At 30.3% G+C, this 22,234-nt stretch overlaps 2 protein-coding genes across 3 annotated transcripts in view; one reads left to right on the forward strand and one right to left on the reverse strand.

Moving 5' to 3' along the window:
• LOC143049945 (zinc finger protein aebp2-like) overlaps positions 1–3,693 on the forward strand; it is a 43,045-nt gene extending 39,352 nt beyond the window's left edge. The window contains exon 6 of the mRNA XM_076223720.1: positions 100–3,693. Within this exon, the coding sequence (XP_076079835.1) occupies positions 100–247 (148 nt within the window). The 3' untranslated portion in view covers positions 248–3,693. The remainder of the gene's footprint in view (positions 1–99) is intronic.
• Positions 3,694–14,889: 11,196 nt separating this feature from the next.
• LOC143049946 (uncharacterized) overlaps positions 14,890–22,234 on the reverse strand; it is a 28,455-nt gene continuing 21,110 nt past the window's right edge. For both annotated transcript variants that reach the window (XM_076223722.1, XM_076223721.1), the window contains exons 16-21: positions 21,862–22,164; positions 21,103–21,265; positions 19,348–19,507; positions 18,579–18,662; positions 17,637–17,704; positions 14,890–17,162 (exon numbers count right to left, since the gene is read on the reverse strand). In XM_076223722.1, the coding sequence (XP_076079837.1) occupies positions 16,884–17,162; positions 17,637–17,704; positions 18,579–18,662; positions 19,348–19,507; positions 21,103–21,265; positions 21,862–22,164 (1,057 nt within the window). In that variant the 3' untranslated portion in view covers positions 14,890–16,883. The remainder of the gene's footprint in view (positions 17,163–17,636; positions 17,705–18,578; positions 18,663–19,347; positions 19,508–21,102; positions 21,266–21,861; positions 22,165–22,234) is intronic.

The raw sequence follows: 22,234 nt of genomic DNA on the forward strand, positions 1-22,234 counted from the left end.
CTGCCACTGTAATTACAGACTACACAACCAATCGTATATTAATGCTGGCTACCTTCACCTTCTAATCGTATGTCTTTATTTTGATTTCATTTTTTTCAGAATTCCAGACTCCTGGGTATCAGAAAAAGAAGCTAAGTCTTTATCAACCTGTGTCATTCCACTCAGAAAACTACCTCGTGACTCGGTCGCGGCGTTACATCCATCCTTGTTTAGTCAGCTTCGCTACAGAAGACATAGGCGGAAATGACGAACCATCATCTTCATCATCAACACAGAGAAGAAGATATTTTATTAATCATTATTTTGACCAAGTATTTTAGATTCCGTTGAATCTCAGGGATAAAAGTTGATCATTGAAGGCTGACGATGCTGTTCAAAATATGTTCTCATTCATGTCATACGTGTGATTTATAGCGTGAATGGTTAAACAAGTCCTTTTCAAATTTCCACTTAAATGCACATGCTTTTGTTTGTACATGTATTTGCTAGATAACATATTTTATGTATATAAGATGACAAAAATGAACAGTTTAGCTTCAAATTCTATATATGTATTTTTTTTTTATTTGGACATAGGTTCAACCTAAACTAGGTAGCTAAATGTTTGATGAATTCAAAAGGTTTAAGTTTAAAATTGTCACTGCATATTGTTATCTCACATCGACACCAAATATTCATGTAGTTCATATTGTACTGCTATAAAACATTGCATTTATTTTGGGAAATTTGAAAGGACATTGCTAATCATTCAAGCTTTAGAAAGGTGCAATAGAAACTGTACAACAATGATCAAATCACTCAGGCACAATGGATTATAAATTTGAAAATTGTCTCAAAATTCCTCATATCAAATGTATATTACCTCCCTTGGGAGTCACAGTTATTTCCCTTGAAATTTTATATTCTGATGATATTGGTTAATTATGACCATATTGTCAATATTTGCTGCAAACATTATGTTTATTTTTTTGCTTTATACTGTGTATATTATTATTTTTGCCATTTTTTTTTTAAATAATTGTAAAAAGACTGAAATTTAAGTTATTAAATTTCTTTAGTAGAGGTAGATTTGATTAATTCACAAAATGTATTCCAGTCAGTCAGTTTCATGAAATGAAATGACCAAAATTAAATTATGTGCACAGTAATTAATTTAAACAATGACATTTTTTTTAACATCACTAGTTTATGTAGTGCCTTACACAATGTATGTCACCGTAGAAAGTTCATGTTTCTTAGACCAAAAAAAAATATACAATCTAATTGAAATCATTTGATGTACACATTTTTTCCACACAGATAAGACTTCTGTTCATTGTAGAGAAAGTTTAAAAAAGCATAAGCAAACAAACAATTTAGCAAGTGTTTTTTTTTTTAGATTTCACATTTGAAATATAATAATAAAAAAGAAAAATTTTAATAATTGAAATTTCTGCTGATGGCATTTATTTGCAATGGACAATTTAAAAAATTCTTGAATTCTTTTACAAATTCATAATTTTCCTTTCAAATTAGCAGATACACATGCCAAATTTCTCCAAATCTCGGTGGTACAGTATGGTGTTTTTCATTGCTACTTGTGACAATATTTTTGACCTCATCATTTAGTAAACTCATTATAACCTTCTGCAATAAAACATGAAAAACATCATTAGCCTGCTTAGATTGTACACTATGATATGAATTTATTGTTAAAATTTGGGAAAATTCCTATGTAACAATATTTTTATAATATAATGTTTAAATATAGAAGAAAAAATCATGGAAATTTGATCCTATTTGGAACATAAAATCTGATTTTAGATTACCAAAGACTGAAAAAGTTCAATATCAGTCATTATATATGTTTTAATTTTTGTGTTTTTGTTTTAAACTAATTTTTAACTTGTTACATAAACTCCTTATTATTTTTTACTGTAAATAAACTTTATTTTTAAACTAAAATCATTAAACTTGCTTCTCATTACATTTTGCTGCTGATTTCTCATCTAGATTAAATGCTTACCTTCAATTTTGAGTAATACATAGAAATGTTTGACCTTTACCCTTTTTATGAGGTTTTAATTTTAATAAATGATTTAATGCAATATTGTCTGCATGAAGCAACACCGATAATTTCCTGTCCGAGATGTCAATGCTAATATTCAATTCATTCAGTTCATTCAGTTCATCTATTATGTCATTTATGAAAATTGACAACAATGTAGGTGATGAATTGTCACCTTGTTTTACACCAGACAATTTTGATTTTCATCTCTGTAAAGATCACCTAGTAGGACAAGGACTATTATATAAGAAATAGTTAAAAGAGAGGTATTACTATTTGATACATAATTAAGATCCAGGACATTTTAAATGTCTAGTCAGATTGATATTTAAGTGCAATTATTTAGTTTTCATTAATTTTTGTCTCGCCTTGACAGAGTCAAAAAGCGAGACATAGGTATACTGTTTCAGGCGGCGGCGGCGTCAACAATGTATTAGTTTGTGATTAGGTCTAGTTCATTATGAACCACTAGTGGTAGGTCAATGATATTTGATATGCAGTTGTATTAGCATTGGCACATCTCATTACCATGGAGATTATGTGGCCCCCACACCCTCAGTCAAGTTCTATTGACTTTGAAACTTTTCATAGTTTACATGTATTAGTTTGTGATTAGGTCAATTTATGGGGAACCACTAGTGGTAGGTCAATGATATTTGGTATGCAGTTGTATAAGCATTGGCATATCTCATTTCCATGGAGATTATTTGGCTCCGCCCCTTAGTCATGGTCTATAGACTTTGAAAATTTTACATGCATGTAGTTTACAAGTTAATGTTTGTGTTTAGGTTTGTTTAAAGGTAACAACTTATGATAAGTCAATGATATTTGGTATGCTGTTGTATTAGCATTGGCACATCTTATTCCATGGAGATGGTTTAGCCATGTACCTTGAGTTATGGTTCATCGACTTTGTATATTTGCATTATCAAAATAACAAAAAGGGGAGACATATCTCTGTGATAACAGTTTATTTGTCTTAATCATTAGATTTCATAAATATTCTGATAAGTTAATTGTATTTCTATCGATAAATGAGTTAAAGTCAATTTGTTTTAAATATGGAATACATTATAAGTAATGCACAATTATTTATTTAAATTACCTTATAAACATTCATTATATGCTTATTTTTTTATTAGAATTCATACAAAATGTTTAAAGAAAGCGTTCACCTTTAGAAGGTGTAATATAATTTCCAGCCTGACTATTTTGAGACTAAAGAAAAGACCAATTTTGGTTATATCCATTTTGTAAATGGTTCCAAATGTCATATTGGTTAGAGAGGGATCACTGAAAGTCTACTCAATTATGAGAATTGCCAATGAAATTTGAATATAAAAAGATAACAGTTCTTTTCAAATCAGCCCACTGGTTCCTTGTTAGTTGTTTACAAGAACAGGTAACTACCAACCATTTGTTTTGTGAATAATAAAAAAAAAAACAGACAAAATTTTCCATATTTTCACATATCAATAGATAATATATGCTGTTAAAATGCAATGTAGCATAACTACATTCACCTATAGTAAAATTGCTTCATACTGCATATTATCTTGTATGAACAATACTTGACATAATTTTTCTGTTTTTATTAGCAAAACATAACATTAATTATGTCCCCTTTGGAAAATATTTTAATGCTTTTTTTGAAACTTTTCATAGTTTACATGTATTAGTTTGTGATTAGGTCAATTTATGGGGAACCACTTGTGGTAGGCCAATGTTAATTGGTGTCCATGTGTATAAGCATTATCACATCTCATTTCCATGGAGAATATTTGGCCCCGCCCCCTCAGTTATGGTCTATTGACTTTGAATCTTTTGCTTAGTTTGCATGAATTAGTGTTTGTGATTAGATCAGTTTAAGATAAACTGCTAAAGTTAAAGCAATGATATTTGGTATGCAAGTGTATTGGCATTTGAAAGTATCGTTTCCATGGAGATTATATAGCCCCACCCCTAATCATGGTTCATTGACTTTGAAACTTTTACATACATGTAGTTTACAAGTTAATGTTTGTGTTTAGGTGTGTTTAAAGGTAATGACTTATAATAAGTCAATGGTATTTGGTATGCAGTTGTATTAGCATTGGCACATCTCATTCCATGGAGATTGTTTAGCCATGTACCTTCAGTCATGGTTCATCGACTTTGAATATTTGCATTAATTAAATGTGAAAGTATTGCTATTTTAATTTCGACATTTGCATTATCAAAATTACAAAAAGGCGAGACATATCTCTGTGATAACAGTTTATTTGTCTTAATCATTAGATTTCATAAATATTCTGATAAGTTAATTGTATTTCTATCGACAAATGAATTAAAGTCAATTTGTTTTAAATATGGAATACATTAAAAGTAAAGACAATTATTTATTTAAATTACCTTATAAACATTTCATTATATGCTTATTTTTTCATTAGAATTCATACAAAATGTTTAAAGAAAGCATTCACCTTCAGAAGGTGTAATATAATTTCCAGTTTGATTATTTTGAGACTAAAGAAAAGATCAATTTTGGTTATATCCATTTTGTAAATGGTTCCAAATGTCATATTGGTTAGAGAGGGATCACTGAAAGTCTACTCAATTATGAGAATTGCCAATGAAATTTGAATATAAAAAGATAACAGTTCTTTTCAAATCAGCCCACTGGTTCCTTGTTAGTTGTTTACAAGAACAGGTAACTACCAACCATTTGTTTTGTGAATAATAAAAAAAAAACAGGCAAAATTTTCCATATTTACGCATATCAATAGATAATATATGCTGTTAAAATGCAATGTAGCATAACTACATTCACCTATGGTAAAATTGCTTCATACTGCATATTATCTTGTATGAACAATACTTGACATAATTTTTCTGTTTTTATTAGCAAAACATAACATTAATTATGTCCCCTTTGGAAAATATTTTAATGCTTTTTTTACACAAATTCATGTAAAGATTGTAGAACATCTGCTGAGTTCAAAGCTTTGCCACTGATATTCTTTCTCAAATAATGAAACCGGTAAAGTCTAATTTATATCAATCCTACCTCATATGCCTCAATGAATTAGGCTTTCGTTCATTTGACTTGCACTATCTTGTAACAGTGTATTATCGAATATCTTATATACAAACACACCAGCCATTAGGTAATCACGATGAAAATGGGAGAATTTCTACTGAATAACAGTGCCTTCAGAGTATAAGTGTACTTTGCTCAACATGGCCAGTAAAAGAAGACTTCAAAAATGTGCTACAAATCGATAGTTATTGTTAGAAGCTGATTCGATATCTGTATGAAAGCATGATCTAGTTGATAAATAGTTGAAAAAATCATAATGTAGCTAGGTTTGAATCAGAATTTGGGTATCAGAAAAGTACATGTGTAATATTTAACCTGAGAATAAGAATAGAATGAATTTTAGTATGTTTTAAGACTTGTTAAAGATAATACCGGCCCTTAAAAGTTAGTGATAATAAATTATGACAAAAAGGCAAAAGCATAGGATATCATATTTATTTATTTTTTCACAATCTTTTGATCTCTCCAATGAAGGTACATTTTGAAAGGATTGATTAAAAGTAAATGTGTAGTCTAAATTAATGAAGTTGTAATTTGTATTTATAAAAAAGGAGTTTTGTATTCATCATTTACATTATCATCAGTTATGTATTTCAACATCAGATACTTTAAATGTGTTAACTGTTTTTCTTACAACTGTCACGGTCAGTTGAATTGAAAAAAATTATTTGCAAATGGTATTTAAACATTGTAAGAAGTTGTTATATACCAATTATACAGCTTTATTCAGATAGACTGTCATTAAAATAAATTTCAAAACAATTTCATTTCTCAACCTCTTGAATTTTTAAAAGTTTTAACTTTTATTAACAAATTTTTTGTATCAACTCCTTGAATTTTTAAAGTTGAACTATCACTAAGCTTTTTGTAGAATTGACCAGTGGCAATGGAAAGGTAAACACCTAAAGTGTTTCTGGAGTATGTAAGCATCACCTTCATTTGCCTTTAAAATGTGGGAATTTAGTAAACTTGTAATTTGAAAGTTTGTGATTTAAATAATTATTCAATGAGTTGGCATATAAATAGTCTGAAAATTTAGACATGCAATCAAGTCTCATATATTAGTGTCGTGGTTGTCTAATTGGTTTAAGCTAGACCAGCCATCCAAAAATAATCTACTTTTTGACAATTTTTATTGTGTGATTGGAAGTGGTGCTTGAAATACATAATTAACTCTCTAAGAGTTTACACTAACATATCTTTAATTTTGTGTACACATGCTTTAATATAATGTATAACACTATCATGCAGTTTCCATTGTAACTATGAAACATCCATTATTATTATAAAAACATACTAGTTATTGATCAGTAAAATAAGAAATGTGATATTTTTTGTGATGAATTTTTATTATAACATTACCAAATAAGCTATGACCCATGCTATTTGAAGAGTGCTAGAGGTTAATTAAGGGGAGGTAAATCTTGGTTTAGGGAGATAACTCTATAAATCACTAATGTGTTTGAAATATACTTTTTCATCAATGCTTTTTAAGCATTCATTGAAACTGAAATAGAATAGTCTGTGTTAACCAGCAGCTTAGAATATTTTGATGAAAGTAGTTGGCACAAACGTACCAGAAATTTTTAAGAGTTATGTCCCTTGTCATGGATTTTTGAACCCCTCAACTAAGTTGTAATTAATTTTTCAGTTCAAACCAGTATTTAAATTAGCAGTCCACATTGAGATGGATGGTTCTCTACGCGATGTCCAGCTACCTCCATTGATAAAAACTTATCAACACAATAACATGAAAGTGATGAAAGTGTCTTTAAATACCAACACAATCAATCAATGGATTTTTGTCTTCTTCTAGACAGAATGTTTTGTAATTTGGCTCAACTCCATGAGCCTTAAAAAGAAAGGCTTCAATTTGATATTTGGTCCCTGCTTATCATAAACAAAATTCGTGATTGTTTGGGATCTCTAATAGCAAGATTGTAAAATTAAGCTTTAGGACTTGGAACACTTAAATTACAACATTTAATAAGAATTATTTTTATCACTGGTTAAAATGTAAGAAAACAGTAAATGGTATTTGTACCCCCAAGAGATTCGATTTCCAAATGGGAAAACAATATGAGAAAACAAAATACATAAACAGCTCAGTGTAAATAGTCCATGCTCGGAATACTAGCCAAAAACTTATGCAGGGTCATATCACAAAACAAGCAAACTCAGGGTGAAAAAACATCAAAATGGTAGATTTTATAATGCCATCTAAAGTACATGTCATGTGTGTCAGCGTTGTCAGTATTGTCATCACCATTGTCATCCATTATCAACGTTGTTACCTATATCCTACGTAACGGTAAATCATGTGTATGCATGTAATTTTGTGAATCAATAGTGTGTGTTATTTTATTTGTGTGGATATTTATAGTGATCTTAAGAATTGTAGTAAAAATGTCATGAATGAAATATATACATCCTATATTATTGCTATAGAAAATGTTATACACAACAGCCAAATTTGTATGCTGTGTTGGATAGAAGTTGATAATGAGTGATAATTTAGAAAAATCTTTTAAAAAAAAAGCCAACAAATTTCTAAAGCATCTTTTGACCATTGCATCAGGAGGCATTTCAAAGAAAATGTTGAAAGTCATAAACAGTACATTAAAACTTGAGCTGTCTTATTCTTAAAATAAATATTACATTTTAAAGCTGAACATAGCATAAGTGATGATATATGTTGTTTACAGTTGTGATTTGGTGTTATTGCACATACCAACTCTTTCTTTAAGATAAGATGATGTTTTATAATATTCAAGTTCTATCTAGCACTGTCAGTTTGAAAATACCATTGAAAATAAAGTCTTAATTATAATATTGGCAACATGCATTTATATGTTTGTACCTTTCACAAACTTTTGAACATGCTTCTATTTGTATTTATTGTGAGGCCTAGCAATTAGACAATAGAAGCTCCCCGTGTGACCTTAGGGATGATTTGGTTAATTATTACCATACTCACACTGATAAGAAATTGATCAGATGATTGACTTTCAATGGTATTTTTAAGTGCATTATAAGAGCCCAGTAATCATGTTCATTTTTCACATGGCGAGAAAAAAGTGGTAACGATTATGTATATATTTTCCAATTAAAGTGAAGAGTTCAAGTGTTTGCTATTTTCCATTGGTCTGAAGTTTGAATGGAAACCCTTAGATGCACATTAAAATTGTAAAGAAAATACATTGTACATGTACATAACAAAAAAATAAATGATATAAAATTGAAAATATGAATTTTAAGTGAAATATGGTTTTGTACTATGTTTTCACTTATTGCAATGTAAATGAAGTAAAATGAACCAAATGAAGTGGGACGCAGAAATTAATTATGTGAACAATTAGAATGTTCGTCAGGGTCTCTATGTATCTTAATATCTGCCTGTGCTTATATTTGTGAGAATGCTAATTGATAATAACAATTGTACATATTATACAATATTTATTGACAACAATTTTGACTATTTATTTTTTTTATCACAAAGCTCAAGCTAATGGTAGATATTTTGTATTATATAAATACGTAGTGCAAACTGATTTTTTTCACAATGAATGAAGCAGCGATTTAACAGTATTTATTTAGCCGCAATAGATTGATTGTCATATATATACCGGTACACAAATATCAATAAAGATCTGATTTCTTAATTCATGTAACAATTTTTTTTTAATTTATATTCAAATTTAAAAACAATTAAGTTTGAATGATTTATTTATTACAACATCAATTTCAAAGTGATAAAACTTAAGTAAATTTTAAATACATAAATGGATTATATAATCCACACTTTGATTACGAAACTTTTGACTATTGGCACTTGTTTGACTGAATAGCTGTGAATGATTGAAAAATTCTGTATAAAATATGTAATAAAATAGTTATTTTATGTTATATACACATGAGAAATTTAGAGCTTGTTATGAATGGGGTAAAATGACTAGAAGTTTATTATCATAAAAAAAGATGTGCTAAACAGAGCCATGAAATGGCATAATGAAAAATCCAATAGCTCCATGTGTAGAGGCATGATTTACTTCTTGGCAACTTTCCAATTACAAATTATTCTATGTTTCCTTTTTGAGTTTTTTTCTTATTTATCTAAGTTGCTATTCAGTTTTGTGAAAAAATGAAATGCATTTAAATTCATATACTTGTCTAGATAATCTTGCCCTGTTTTGTTTACAAATTCATACAAAGTTTTGAGAACTTTTTGTGGACTTGTTAATATTTTCAAACAATTTATACCTTGAATTTTGATATTTTGTTAGAAGCTAGATTTCAGGCGTCTCAGATCAACACTTTAACGTCATGAGATTTTGATGTTTTTGTATTGTACAAAATTGATTGCTGTACAACATTATTACTTTGTTAATATTGTATTTAGTATGTATATATATAAGTAAAACAAGGCTGTGTGATGTTTTTACTGTTGTCTGTTGTTAAGGTATTTTGTTAAGTAGGTCACAGCAATCAAATTTTATTCAGTCAACTTGTTAGTTATTACTGTAGATTTGGAAAATATTGCAAAAAATGTGAAAGGGTTATAATCGCAATAATTAAAACTCGCATTCTGATTTTTTTTATATAAATCAAACAAGATTTTTCTGAATATCGCAAAAATTAAAATCGCAATTAAATTAAAATGACAAAATTGCAATATTTTCTGAATTTACAGTATTTTTTCACTGAAGTATTCGTAGCTCACTGATCTTATTGAACCAATTTGATTTTCTCTATTTTATTAGAATCACTTGTTGGTAAAACTTTTATATGGTGCTTCTGAGACTGATAGTAGATTTCTATTTTGTAGTATTTAATCTTTTAAGAAACCTGTCTAAGCAGAATATTTTTCCTGTTCTTATCAAAGGCTCTTCTTAGTCAATTAAAGTAGATGATAAAAGCTGGAGGCCAAGTCAAAGCTAGAATATTTTTCTGAGAATTCTGTTATAGTGAATTTATCAAAAAAAAATTGATATTCTCTGACTTGGCATTATTGCTATCGATTCATCAAGATAATTGATTAATAAGAGCATAAACTATTAAGTTTTTGATATATTTATTTCTTTTTCTGATTGTGACCGTTAAAAAGGTAAATTCTGGTGTCAGAGGCATTTCATGTGGTTAGTTTTTTGATAAGCTTTAAATACAAAAGATATATTTCTGTTGTAAAGTTTGAGAGAAAGTTGTAAAATATAATTTTTAGAAGCTTTGACAAGTTTAAATGTTATGATTATTTGTTTTTGAAATATTTTAAACTGTTGCTTAGATACAATATGGAATTATACATAGGGAATAAAATGGATTGTATGTTGTATAAATTATCACGAGATATTTTGTGTTATGGTTAATTATTCTTGATATTTATATATTTTGTCGTCATCCCTTTGTATGGGAAATTTAATTTTGAATTTCACACCTTGTAGTGTATACTGTTGGGGTAGGGATGGGAAGAGTTCTGAAACACCAATTCCTGTCGTTATAGGATGTCTGAAATGCTAAATTTGACTTATCAAGTTACCTTTTGAAATGAATTACTCACCTTCATGAGAACGAGTACCTTTGGTGTTTAGATACAGTGAAGCAAATTTTGAATTAATTTTGACTTTTTATATACAACCTTCTAAAGTATATTCTGTAATGGATTGGATTACAAGATTGAAGTAAAAATAAAATTTCATATATAACGCAAATCAATTTTCAAAAAGAAAAAGGTGTATTTTTGAGACAGACCATATGGGTTACCACTTTGTACATTCTAAACCAATTCATATACAGGTCTTCATTATGGAATATTTATGCTTAAACTGGATTTTATACATCTATTAAATAGTGGGTCTTTTTTTAAAGATCTGCAATATAATTTATATTATTTACATTTTGGGGTACAAATTTTATGGCAGTCTTTTTAAAACAGACCAAAGTTGTTTATTAAGGACCTTTCCTATATTTAGGTCATTTGACAACTAACTTTTTAATATTGGGTTATAAACTTTTGTACTGGTTTTAAAAGACCATTTTATGTATATTTAAGAATGATCTTTCTGGGTCTCTAGAAGACCATAAATTTATATATAAGGGTATGAATTGTGTATGGGCCTTTGTGGACCGTGTATGGTCTTCCGTGGACTGTGTATGGTCCTCCATGGACCGTGTATGGTCCTCTGTGGACCATGTATGGTCCTCTATGGATCGTGTATAGTCCTCAATGGACCATGTATGGTCCTCCGTGGACCGTGTATGGTCCTCCGTGGACCGTGTATGGTCCTCTGTGGACCGTGTATGGTCCTCTATGGACCATAAGGTCTCCTCTAGACCACTAAGGGTTAATTGCTTTTGTATAGAATGCTGATGAGTGTGTAAATGGGTGTTGTCTATATTTATTATCATCTCATCTCTCATTTCATCATTCTTCTTTTTAGATTGTAATTTAGATGGTTTTGTATAAAAATAAAATGAAATTTAAATATGAATATTGTTATTTTATTACATGCACAAACAAGAAATGGGGGTCAGGCTGTGAAAGTGCTGTTTCTTTGCTTTGGGTATGTTTGGAAAGATTTGTGTCAATTTAAACTTATACCTTTCTTTTCCATATAAGGTTTCATGTTCAATCAAAGGGGTTAATCTGCTCTAGAATGAGATTTAGTGTTTCTGTTTGTCTCCCACATAGTTATTAATGTCTCAACTGATGGACGTCAGACTGTGAAATTGCCATTTCTTTGCTTCGGGTTTGTAAGAAAGGATTTTGTGTCAATTTAAACTTAAAGCTTTCTTTTCCATTTCTTATTAGGGTTTCATAGTCCATCAAAGTGGTTAAATCCTCTATTAAATGAAATATATCCAGTGTGTCTGTTTGTGTCAGAAATTTCAAAGGTTTTTAAAATCTCTGTTTGCTGTTTATCTATCCATTTTATTCCCTTTAACTTTTGTGGATCCTTTTCTGTCCTTTAGACTTCCTATTTATGCCCCTGCAACTGGAAGTTGGGGCATATTAGTGTCCCCTGGTCTCTTCATCTGTCCATCCCGTTATGGGTATGTAACTATTCCAGATAACTATTCCTACAGTTTGAGTTCTAAGAATTGCCCACTTTGCTGGCTGTTTGTACATATATTGAAGATGTGAATGTGGCCAGGGTTTTGATTTTGATTTTATATTTACATTGTTGAGTCTTTGATTGTTCTCTGCTTGGGTTCACGGTCTCTGTCTCTGACACATTCCTTGTTTTTAATTATGGTGGATTCATTTATGTTCATGAATTCTTATTGTCCTATATTGAGGACAACTTGTAATTTTATGGATATTAATTTTGATTTCATGGATTTGTCTACCAGCCTGTAGAAAATATGTGTACTTCATGGTACATTTAAAAACCTTGTTTACCTTCTACCACTGAATCCACAATAAACAGCTGCGCCATGAGCGCATGATACGCCCGTCGTCTTGTGTAGAAGTTTTTTGCAAAATCATAAATAGTTTCTGAGAAAGTTTTAAGCAATAACCATATATTGTTTTTGAGATACGGCGGGACATGTGAAACCCCTCCTGTTTGTTTTTTTACAAAAAACTAAATACCACTAAAATAAAATTTTGAAAACCAAAAAGTATACAGATCTTTAGATTAATATAACAAAGAAGTGTGTAAAGTTTAAAGCAATAATCATAAATCTTTTTTGAGATGCAGCGCGACATGTAAAAAAACCCTCCCCCTTTTTTACAAAATACTGAATAACTTAAAAATGAAATTTTGAATCATCACCAAAAAGTATACAGATCTTAAGATTAATATAACTAAGAAGTGTGTAAAGTTTTAAGCAATAATCAAAAATCGTTTTTGAGATAAGGTGCGAAATGTGAAAAAAACACACCCCTGTTTTCGTTACAAAGTGCTGTAACTCAAAAAGTTTTATCTTATTTTCACCAAAAACTATACAGATCATTTGACTATCATAAGAAACAACTATATAAAGTTTCATGAAATTTGGATAAGTCGTTCTTAAGTTACGGTGCTACATGTTTATGCCGGACAGACAGACGGAAGGACATTTGTATACCATAATACGTCTCGTCAAAATTTTGACACGGCATATAAAAATTGTATCCTACAAATAATGCATCAACAGTACTCTTAAAAAGGGGACACATCATCAAAGCAGGTATAAAAAAGAAGGAAAATGCCAAAGCCAAAAGAAAAGACTAACAGTTAATAAAAACAACACTGAAAACTTGAACCAAAGCTAAACGCACAAGAAAAGACCCACAGGAACATTTTGGAAAGGTAATCTAATCTGTTCATTTGCCAGAAGCGCAGAGAAATTACTCTGAAAACCCATTAGGCATTACAGGGTTAGGCATGATCAAGGAAGCCCGATAACAAATTTCAGGAAGGCCTGATTTGTATATCCCCAAAAAATGTGATGAATAATGTTATTTATGATGATGGAAGTCTTTAACGACCTTGACTGGCTATACAGCCCTTGCACGGTCAGTATGTTATTTATGGCCTGTCTGTTGCTATAATATACAAGAATTGGGTAAACAGGAAGTATTGTATATGTGCAACTACGGTAATCTGAAACCATGTCATACAGAAAAATAACAAATTTCATGCAGCTCAGACTTGTAGCATCTAATGAAATGTGATGGTAATTACTGGGACGGAAGGAAACCCCAGTTGAAGGGTGAAAAAAAGAAAGAACAAGTGAAACGGTGAGCTACTGATCACTGATTATACCACCGCCTCAATACTTGACAGTAAACAGGAAGTTGTTGAGTGATGAATCTGAAAATGCATCACACGATAAAGCTGACATATAGATAAACCCTAAACCAAATTTCAGAAATCCTTGTAATGTAGTTTCTGAGAAAAATGTGACAAAAATTTTCAACTTGGTTGTCGTGTGTAAAATGATTTAAGAGTTTAGTAAACAGGAAGTTGTTGATGGATGAATCTGAAAATGCATCACATGGTATAAGTGACTTATAACCCTGAAGCCATTTTTAAGAAATCCTTGTAAGGTAGTTCCTGAGAATAATGTTACGAAAATTTTTCAACTTGGATGTCATATGTCATGTGTTCAGTAAACAGGAAGTTGTTGAATCTTGACACGGTATAGCTGACTTATATAAACCCTGAAAGCAAATTTCAGAAATCCTTGAAATGTAGTTCCTGAGAAAAATGGGACGAAAAATATTCATGGGACGGACTGGAGGATGGATGGACTGACAGATGGATGGATTGACTGACGGATATACAGGTGGATTGACAGACAGAGGTATTTTGTTTATTTTCTTTGGTTTCATCTTTCTGACATCAGACTCGGACTTCTCTTGAACTGAATTTTAAATGTGCGTATTGTTATGCGTTTACTTTTCTACATTGACTAGGGGTATAGGGGTAGGGTTGAGTACTCATAAACATGTTTAACCCCACCACATTTTTGCGCCTGTCCAAAGTCAGGAGCCTCTGGCCTTTGTTAGTCTTGTATGATTTTCAATTTTAGTTTCTTGTTTAAAATTCAGAGTTTAGTATGGCGTCCATTTTTCCCTGTACTAGTATAGATATTTGTTTAGGGGCCAGCTGAATGACACCTCCGTGTGCGGGAGTTTCTCCCGCTGCATTGAAGACCTATTGGTGACCTTCTGCTGTTGTCTGTTCTATGGTCAGGTTGTTGTCTCTTTGACACATTTCCCATTTCCATTTTCAATTTTATGTATCTTATTTTTTTAATATAAGAGACAAAAAACATATAAAACATATAGATTATCTGTATTTCAACAAATGCATAACATCACATACATGTATATATTTTTAAATTTTAAATTTATAGACATATATCATAAAAAATATGAATTTGTTAAGTATATCATTATGGTGGACAAAAAGCATGTTAAAACTGTTGAGACCGACATATAAAATTATGCGTCATCCTTAACCCTGATATTTTTACACACAGTTTGGGATATCTGGATAATAACATAAGGGAGAAAATTATAGTTTTGAATTGATAATTTAAAAGTTTAAACTTTTCAGAAAAGAATCAACATTTTGGATGTGTCAAGGAGGCTCATATTGTTAAATAACTTTATTTTTGGCATACAAACATTTGTAAGGTCTTACGATTTTCTGATGTCCTTATATAATATAATCGTAAAATAAAGACACATGGGAATAAAAAAAGGCTATGCAGACCTATTTTTGTAGATTGTTTGGACAATCAAACACAAGACTCAATATCTAGAAAAGTAAATACTTTACATAAATTCATTTGTAAATTTTAAAGCAGAGTAAAAAAAAAAATAACAGCTTAAGAGTACAATAAAATTGGAATTCTTAAATACAAGTATTTTTTTTATTGGACGATAGTTATATAATATGCACAATAGATAAATAAATAAAAAGAAACAAAAATATCACAGTCATTGCTTACAAAACATGTTTACCAGTCATATTATAGAATCAAAATGCACTAAATATTGTCAAAATGCATTTCCAATATAAGAATAAAAAACTTTAAAATATATGGAAACTGAGAAGAAAATGCGAAACTTCAAGATAAGTGATATAAACCAATAAATTGTTGTCAAAACCATGATTACAAAAACTTCATATAAAAAAAAAAGTCATTTCCAAATATATAATATAAATTTTCAACATTACTTTTATAGAGAGAAGACTTGCATAAGAACAGAGGTCATTCATTTGCTGATCAAGTTACTTAAATTGTTACAAAATTATTCGACCTAAATCTGTCCCTATTTGGTAAAAAAAAAATCCAACCTGAAACAAGCTGTTTTACTTGTGCATTCTAAAATTCATTTACAATCTGATCAAATTGATCTGATTAGTTGCAGGAAAAACTTGTTTACAAAAGTTAGTTCTCACAGTACTGGTAATATAAATTATCTACAGCAAGATTACTTATCATATATATAAAGTTGAAAATAGATGCAATTCTGAAATTTCAAGCTTTCGCTGTAAATGGTCGAAATAATGAGATCAAGCAGAAGTTGACAACTTAACTGTATTAGTTCCTGGATTTTAGGAATGCATCTTTTTAAGAATGTTACGGTTATCCTCTCACGGTAAAAAAACTTTTTCCAATATTTTTTATTTAAGGCTGTTGAAGAAAAAAGCTTAGATCTTTCATACTGCATAGAATAACAAAAATACTCGAAAAAATACAGGAAATTATCTTTAAATAGTCCCTGTAACCCTGGTTCGAATCAATCTTCACAACTCTTGTCAAATATAAAAATAGTTTGAAATATCCTTTTTCAAATATCATAATCACATGACTTATTGATATCAATCGCATGACACATTATTGATAGCCACATGAGTCATGACACATTATTAATAGTCACATAACACATTATAAATAGTCACATGACACATTATAAATAGTCACATGACACATTATAAATAGTCACATGACAATTATTAATAGTCACATGACAAATTATTAATAGTCACATGCCTCATATTTAAAAGTCACATGACTCATTATTAATAGTCAAATAACACATTATTAATAGTCACATGACACATAATTAATAGGCACATGACACATTATCAATAGTCACATAACACACATTTTTAATAGTCACATGACATATTATTAATAGTCACATGACACATTATTATTAGTCACATGACATATAATAAAGTCGCATGACACATTGTTCATAGTCACATGACACATTATTAATAGTCACATGACACATTTTAATAGTCACATGGCTCATTCCATTTCCATTTCCATCTCTGCATCTAATTCTCTAGGATCTCGTACACTGTTTATTTGACTTTGGTTTGAGTTCATTCCAGACGACACTTTATCTTGTTGGGGTGCTGACTGACCACGGGAGGCATTAGTAATTGTTGGTACAGGTGTATGGGGGACAACTCCATGCACGTTTGCTACTGGTTCCTGTTGTTGAATATATTTCTCCATTAACCAAGCTTGGCCTCGACTTGAAAAGTTTCTACTCAGTTCAAATAAATTAACCACAGACATTCTCTGTGAATCAGTTAAGGAAAAGTTTTATTCAGAACATAATACAAAGTATATTTGATTATTATTAATGTCATATCTTAACATTCTATATTCTATATTTTTTAGCTTTAAGAACTCTACTGAAATAATGAATTTTAATATCAGGAATAGTGATTTGAAAATTAAATGTCATTTATAATTCATTTTAACTCACTTTCTCAATTTGAGGTTTAGATAAGAGCAAGTAAATGGACATGACTGTTTTTCCAATTTATTTAACCAAAAGCTATATCTAAAATGGGTGTATGGCTCAAATATGCAAACTTCTGGTACAATTTATCTAAATATCATTAAAAATGTTAATGTATAATTTCCTGCCTATATCTTAGGCAGACATTTTTTTATGAAAAAAACCTTGTGAATTTTATCTAGTATTACTAATTACCCATTGGTAGCTTAAAACTTCTGTACGGTAATTATTATATTATTAAAGGATACACTTTTGGTAGGTAGCGGTGGTAACTGGAACATAGAGGGTGGTTGTGACAACCTCAAATCAGTCGACCCTGGAAAAGATAAAACACTGTTTCTATAAGCTAATGATCAGTAATTCATGACTTGTTATTTAAAGATATCACAGCTTTTTAAGATTTTTACCTATAATATTTGTGACTTTTTACTTGAAAGGCTGTTTCAGAATCTAATGCATTTTGGATAAAACAAAATTCATAAGAGTACACCAGAACATTGTGATTGGCGAACAAGCATCCTAAACAATGGAAATTTAACCAATGGCCTGTTCTTGTTCTCTTTTTCGAATAAGAGCAATGAAATTACCCATAAATCTTTGTTAGATTCTGAAACAGCGAATTGACATATACATGTATTTATCCCATACCTATATTAGAGGATCACTAAACTGATCATTTGGTCAAAAGGTTAAAGGATATTCATACAATATCTATAGTGTCCTGAACATGCATACTTTATATTAAATTGAATTACCATATTTGATCACTAGTTATAAAACTTAGCAAAAAAAAAACACATAGAAAGGATTGCAAAATACATTTGAAAGTCATTAATAAAATATGCATTATATTCATGTGCACTACTGACTTGGCTGTGACACTGCTAAATCAATTTTTATACCTGTTGTACAAAGACAACTTTCAGATTGTTTGCATTTTTGTCAAAAATTTAGGTTTTAGTGAACATCATTCTTGTGTTAAGGGGCATCGTCACTTCCTTCCCATGTTCAGGGAATCCCCCTGGAATTGTTGAAAAAATAAATAATTGACAAACTTTTTCCAGTAAAGGACATAACTCAAAAGTGGTCTATATTGAATGAAACAGAATATAACAATTATGTCAGAGTTTTAATGAATTGCAACAGATGGAAATAAACCATCTCACAGTATGAATATATACAATATTTACCTGTGGCATGGAAATACTGATGAGCTCTTGGATTAAATATTGTTCCTGTTTTAAATGGCATAAATAAAGCTGGTAAAGTGACATCTGAAATTGAAAAAGGATTTAATGATTTTTAAATTTTATTTGGGTTTTATTGACATTGCAATATATGCATTAATAGTATAACAAAAAAACAAAAAACAAAAATTACCTAATGTATAAGAATAAGATACCCCAGAAAATTATCTATCACAGGCAGCAAAATGTAAAAGGTGGAATAATAAAGTATCATTTTTTATTTTTGTGGACAAATATAATAAATTTTCTCTAAGATCATTTTAATCCTATCAATAATTTCACCACATAAATAAAGTTAAAATCAATGTTCAGCTATCTAAAATTTACTAAGTTATTAGTAACATATTTTTACAATGAAAAATTACAACATAGCCAATTTAATTCTCATTTTCAAGTCAAACACAATTGATTTTTCAAGACCTCAGCAATAAGGCAGTCCACTTCTGTCTAATGTCTAAAATATTTATATCAATTATGACAATACTGTGGATTCATTATTATTCTTTGGATATCAATTTTCGTTTATTTCGTGAGTACATTTGAACCACGAAATTAAATGTTCAACAAATGACAAATTTTCTATAGGCTTGTATGAATATTTATGCAAAACGGTGAAAACCACGAAATTAAATATCCACGAACATGCAGGTTTTACTTAATCAACGAAAATTGGTACCCATGAAAATAAATGAATCCACAGTAACTTGCTTACCTTTTAAAGCATCATAAATTTCTTCCTCATGTTTACTTAGTTTATGCTGACCAGCCAGTTTCTTTTCTAAATCATCCCTGATGGCCTTAGTTGTCTTTTCCATCATTTCTTTCTTATGTTGTTTGCTTTCATCTTCAAAGAACTGAAGGCGCTCAAAGAACTGGAAAACCAATGTATCCATTACAGAAAATATTTTTTGTAGAACTATTTTGACCTAGTTTTAAACAAACATTTAGAGGTGTAATATATGGTTTTTAAGTAAAGAAAAGTTTCTTTTTAAAGTGTCAAGTCCTTTTTTCTAGACAAATTGTGAATAATTTTAAGGGGGCTCACGGGTATAAATCAACTTTTTTTTCTAATATAGGATTTCGCTATTTTATTCTATAAATTAACTTCATCCTATACCTAATAGAAAAATAAAATAAAAATATGGGGTCACCGTTTATTTAAGCTCACAATCTGCCTCCGAAAGAAGCATACATTTTTGTTAATGTCCTTTTTTTTTCTGTTGAACTAATAGGAGAAATATGGGTAATATCGAAATAAAAAAATAACCTAATTACAGAAATCGCTTTAATTTTACAATTATTTAGTTTATGTACAGCTTATTTGAAAACAATAATAAAAAATATAGGTCACCTATGTGTTAAAAAAGATATTTCAATTTTAATGCCAAAAAATGTCATTTTTGCACCAAAGGGAGATAATTTGGAGCTTTTTCAATGATATAAACATTTTAAAAGTCATCTAGGGCCAATCCGAATCGATTTTTTGGGTTGCTTTTTGTACCATATCATAAAGTTATAACTAATAGTGTAATGAATAAAATTTGTAATGAAAATTCAAAGGAGTAGGTCCGGTAAGGGCCGATTTCGGCCTCAATTTTCAAGTTCATCTAACGAAAGATTTTAGACACTTTCTAAACACTTAAGTGTCTATTTCAATTGATTCAATTAGTTAATGGGGAAGATTTTAACTTAATAAGTCATTTAAAACGCCCTGATTCAAGCTTAAATATGAAAAATCTATCAAATATGCCAAAAATCGTCACTTTTCAGATGAATTTTGTCAAAAATGAAAGTGGCCGCATCCGTGTTCATCCTCAACCTTTATATATATTATGTATTATCATCAAATACAACTTACATTTCAATATTATGAATGAACACGAATGCGGCCACTTTCATTTCAGACGAAAACCGTCTAAAATTTAACTAAAATGCTACATTTGTGAAGATTTCAGTAATTTAGCATGACTTTATGATGCTAGTACCCGATATATGTGCCTTGTTTTGTCAAAAACAGCCCATATTTATGTAGCAGAAGCATTCTACTTTGCAATAAATATCTAAACGATTACATTTTCACAATTTTCTAAAACTGCTATATTTTGAGGCCAAAAAGGGGTCTTACTGAACCTACTCCTTTTAATTTTTTCTGAAATTTTTGTGAGCCTCCTTAATAAGATGCTTGAAGATTTTAAATCAACACTAAATTCCCTTAAGGACAAAAAGAAACGAGTACAATCCAATGAGAAGGTTTCTGACATGGGCTGGCACATTTTTAAGTGGTCACATTAAACAAGTTTATATACATCAATCCAGCAGACTCCTTCAATGTGAATCAGAGGAGTTACAAAAGTTACACAGAAAAATTTTAAATAAATTCAGAAAAAATGTCAAGAAAGATGACAGCAATACATCTTTTTTCTAAAATTGTTTAAAAAAATTATGGAGGGGAGATAACTGTACTTACATCTTCAGGGACTCCTGTAGCGATATGTTTATCTGGTTGTTGAGAAGCTGGAGCTGAGGTTACATTCTGTCTGGAAGCTATTGGTTTCAGTGTTTTACGAGGTCTATGAGGAGGTGGTGGATGAGATTGAGATTGTTGTGGAATACGATCAACAGAATCCGATCTGTAATTCAAAATGTTTATGAAATAAAATTTAGAATGGAAATGGGGAATGTTTCAAAGAGACGACAACCCGACCATAGAGCAGACAACAGCCAAAGGCCACCAATGGGTCTTTAATGCAGCGAGAGAAACTCCTGCACCAAGATTGCGTCCTTCAGCTGGCCCCTAAACAAATATGTAAACTAGTTCAGTGATAATGGATCATACATTCATTGAAGGCTGTACTTTGACCAATAATAGATAACTTTACATGCATTGTGACTTGGATGGAGGGTTGTCTCAATGGTCCTCATACCACATCTTTTTATTTATATTCATATGATATAGATTAAAAGGAATAGCTGATATATTAGAAGTGTAAAACAATATAATAGAACCTTTTAATTTTTCACTTTAATTTTTTTTTAAGAAACAATCAATATTTTCAAAAACAAAATCGATCATTATCCAATTCTGTTTTCTGCGGTATGCAGATGGTTTTAAATGAATTATATTGTAACTGTGTGACAACCTTCAAATTATGTTTCTCATAATAAAAAAAGTCATAAGAAATGAGCATTTTTATTTTTCATAAACAAAAAAATAGAACCAACTTACATTTCTACAAGTTTCTGTACTGGTGGTGGCTGTTCATGGACAGGAACCTCATGTTTCTTGTCAGGGGAGGGAACTCTTGGAGACAATCTGGCAGGAGATTTAGGAGGAGGAGCTTGGTTCTGATTGGCTGATTTCCTTCCAGTACTTCCTGCAGATTTCCTACTCTCTGATGATACTGGTCGTTGATGTACCAGAGGTGGGCGCTGTTTCTGTTGTTTTTGTTGTTGCTCCAACTGTTGTTTCTGTTGTTCCTGAGTTTGTTGCATTTCATGCATATTTTCCATCAAAGACTGCAATCTCTTTCTGTTATTAAAAAGCAGAAAGAAATGAATTACTCTCATAAGAAGTTCATTGTTGATTGATGCAGGCTTGA

Source organism: Mytilus galloprovincialis, chromosome 10, assembly GCF_965363235.1.
Source record: "Mytilus galloprovincialis chromosome 10, xbMytGall1.hap1.1, whole genome shotgun sequence".
Classification (NCBI taxonomy): domain Eukaryota; kingdom Metazoa; phylum Mollusca; class Bivalvia; order Mytilida; family Mytilidae; genus Mytilus; species Mytilus galloprovincialis.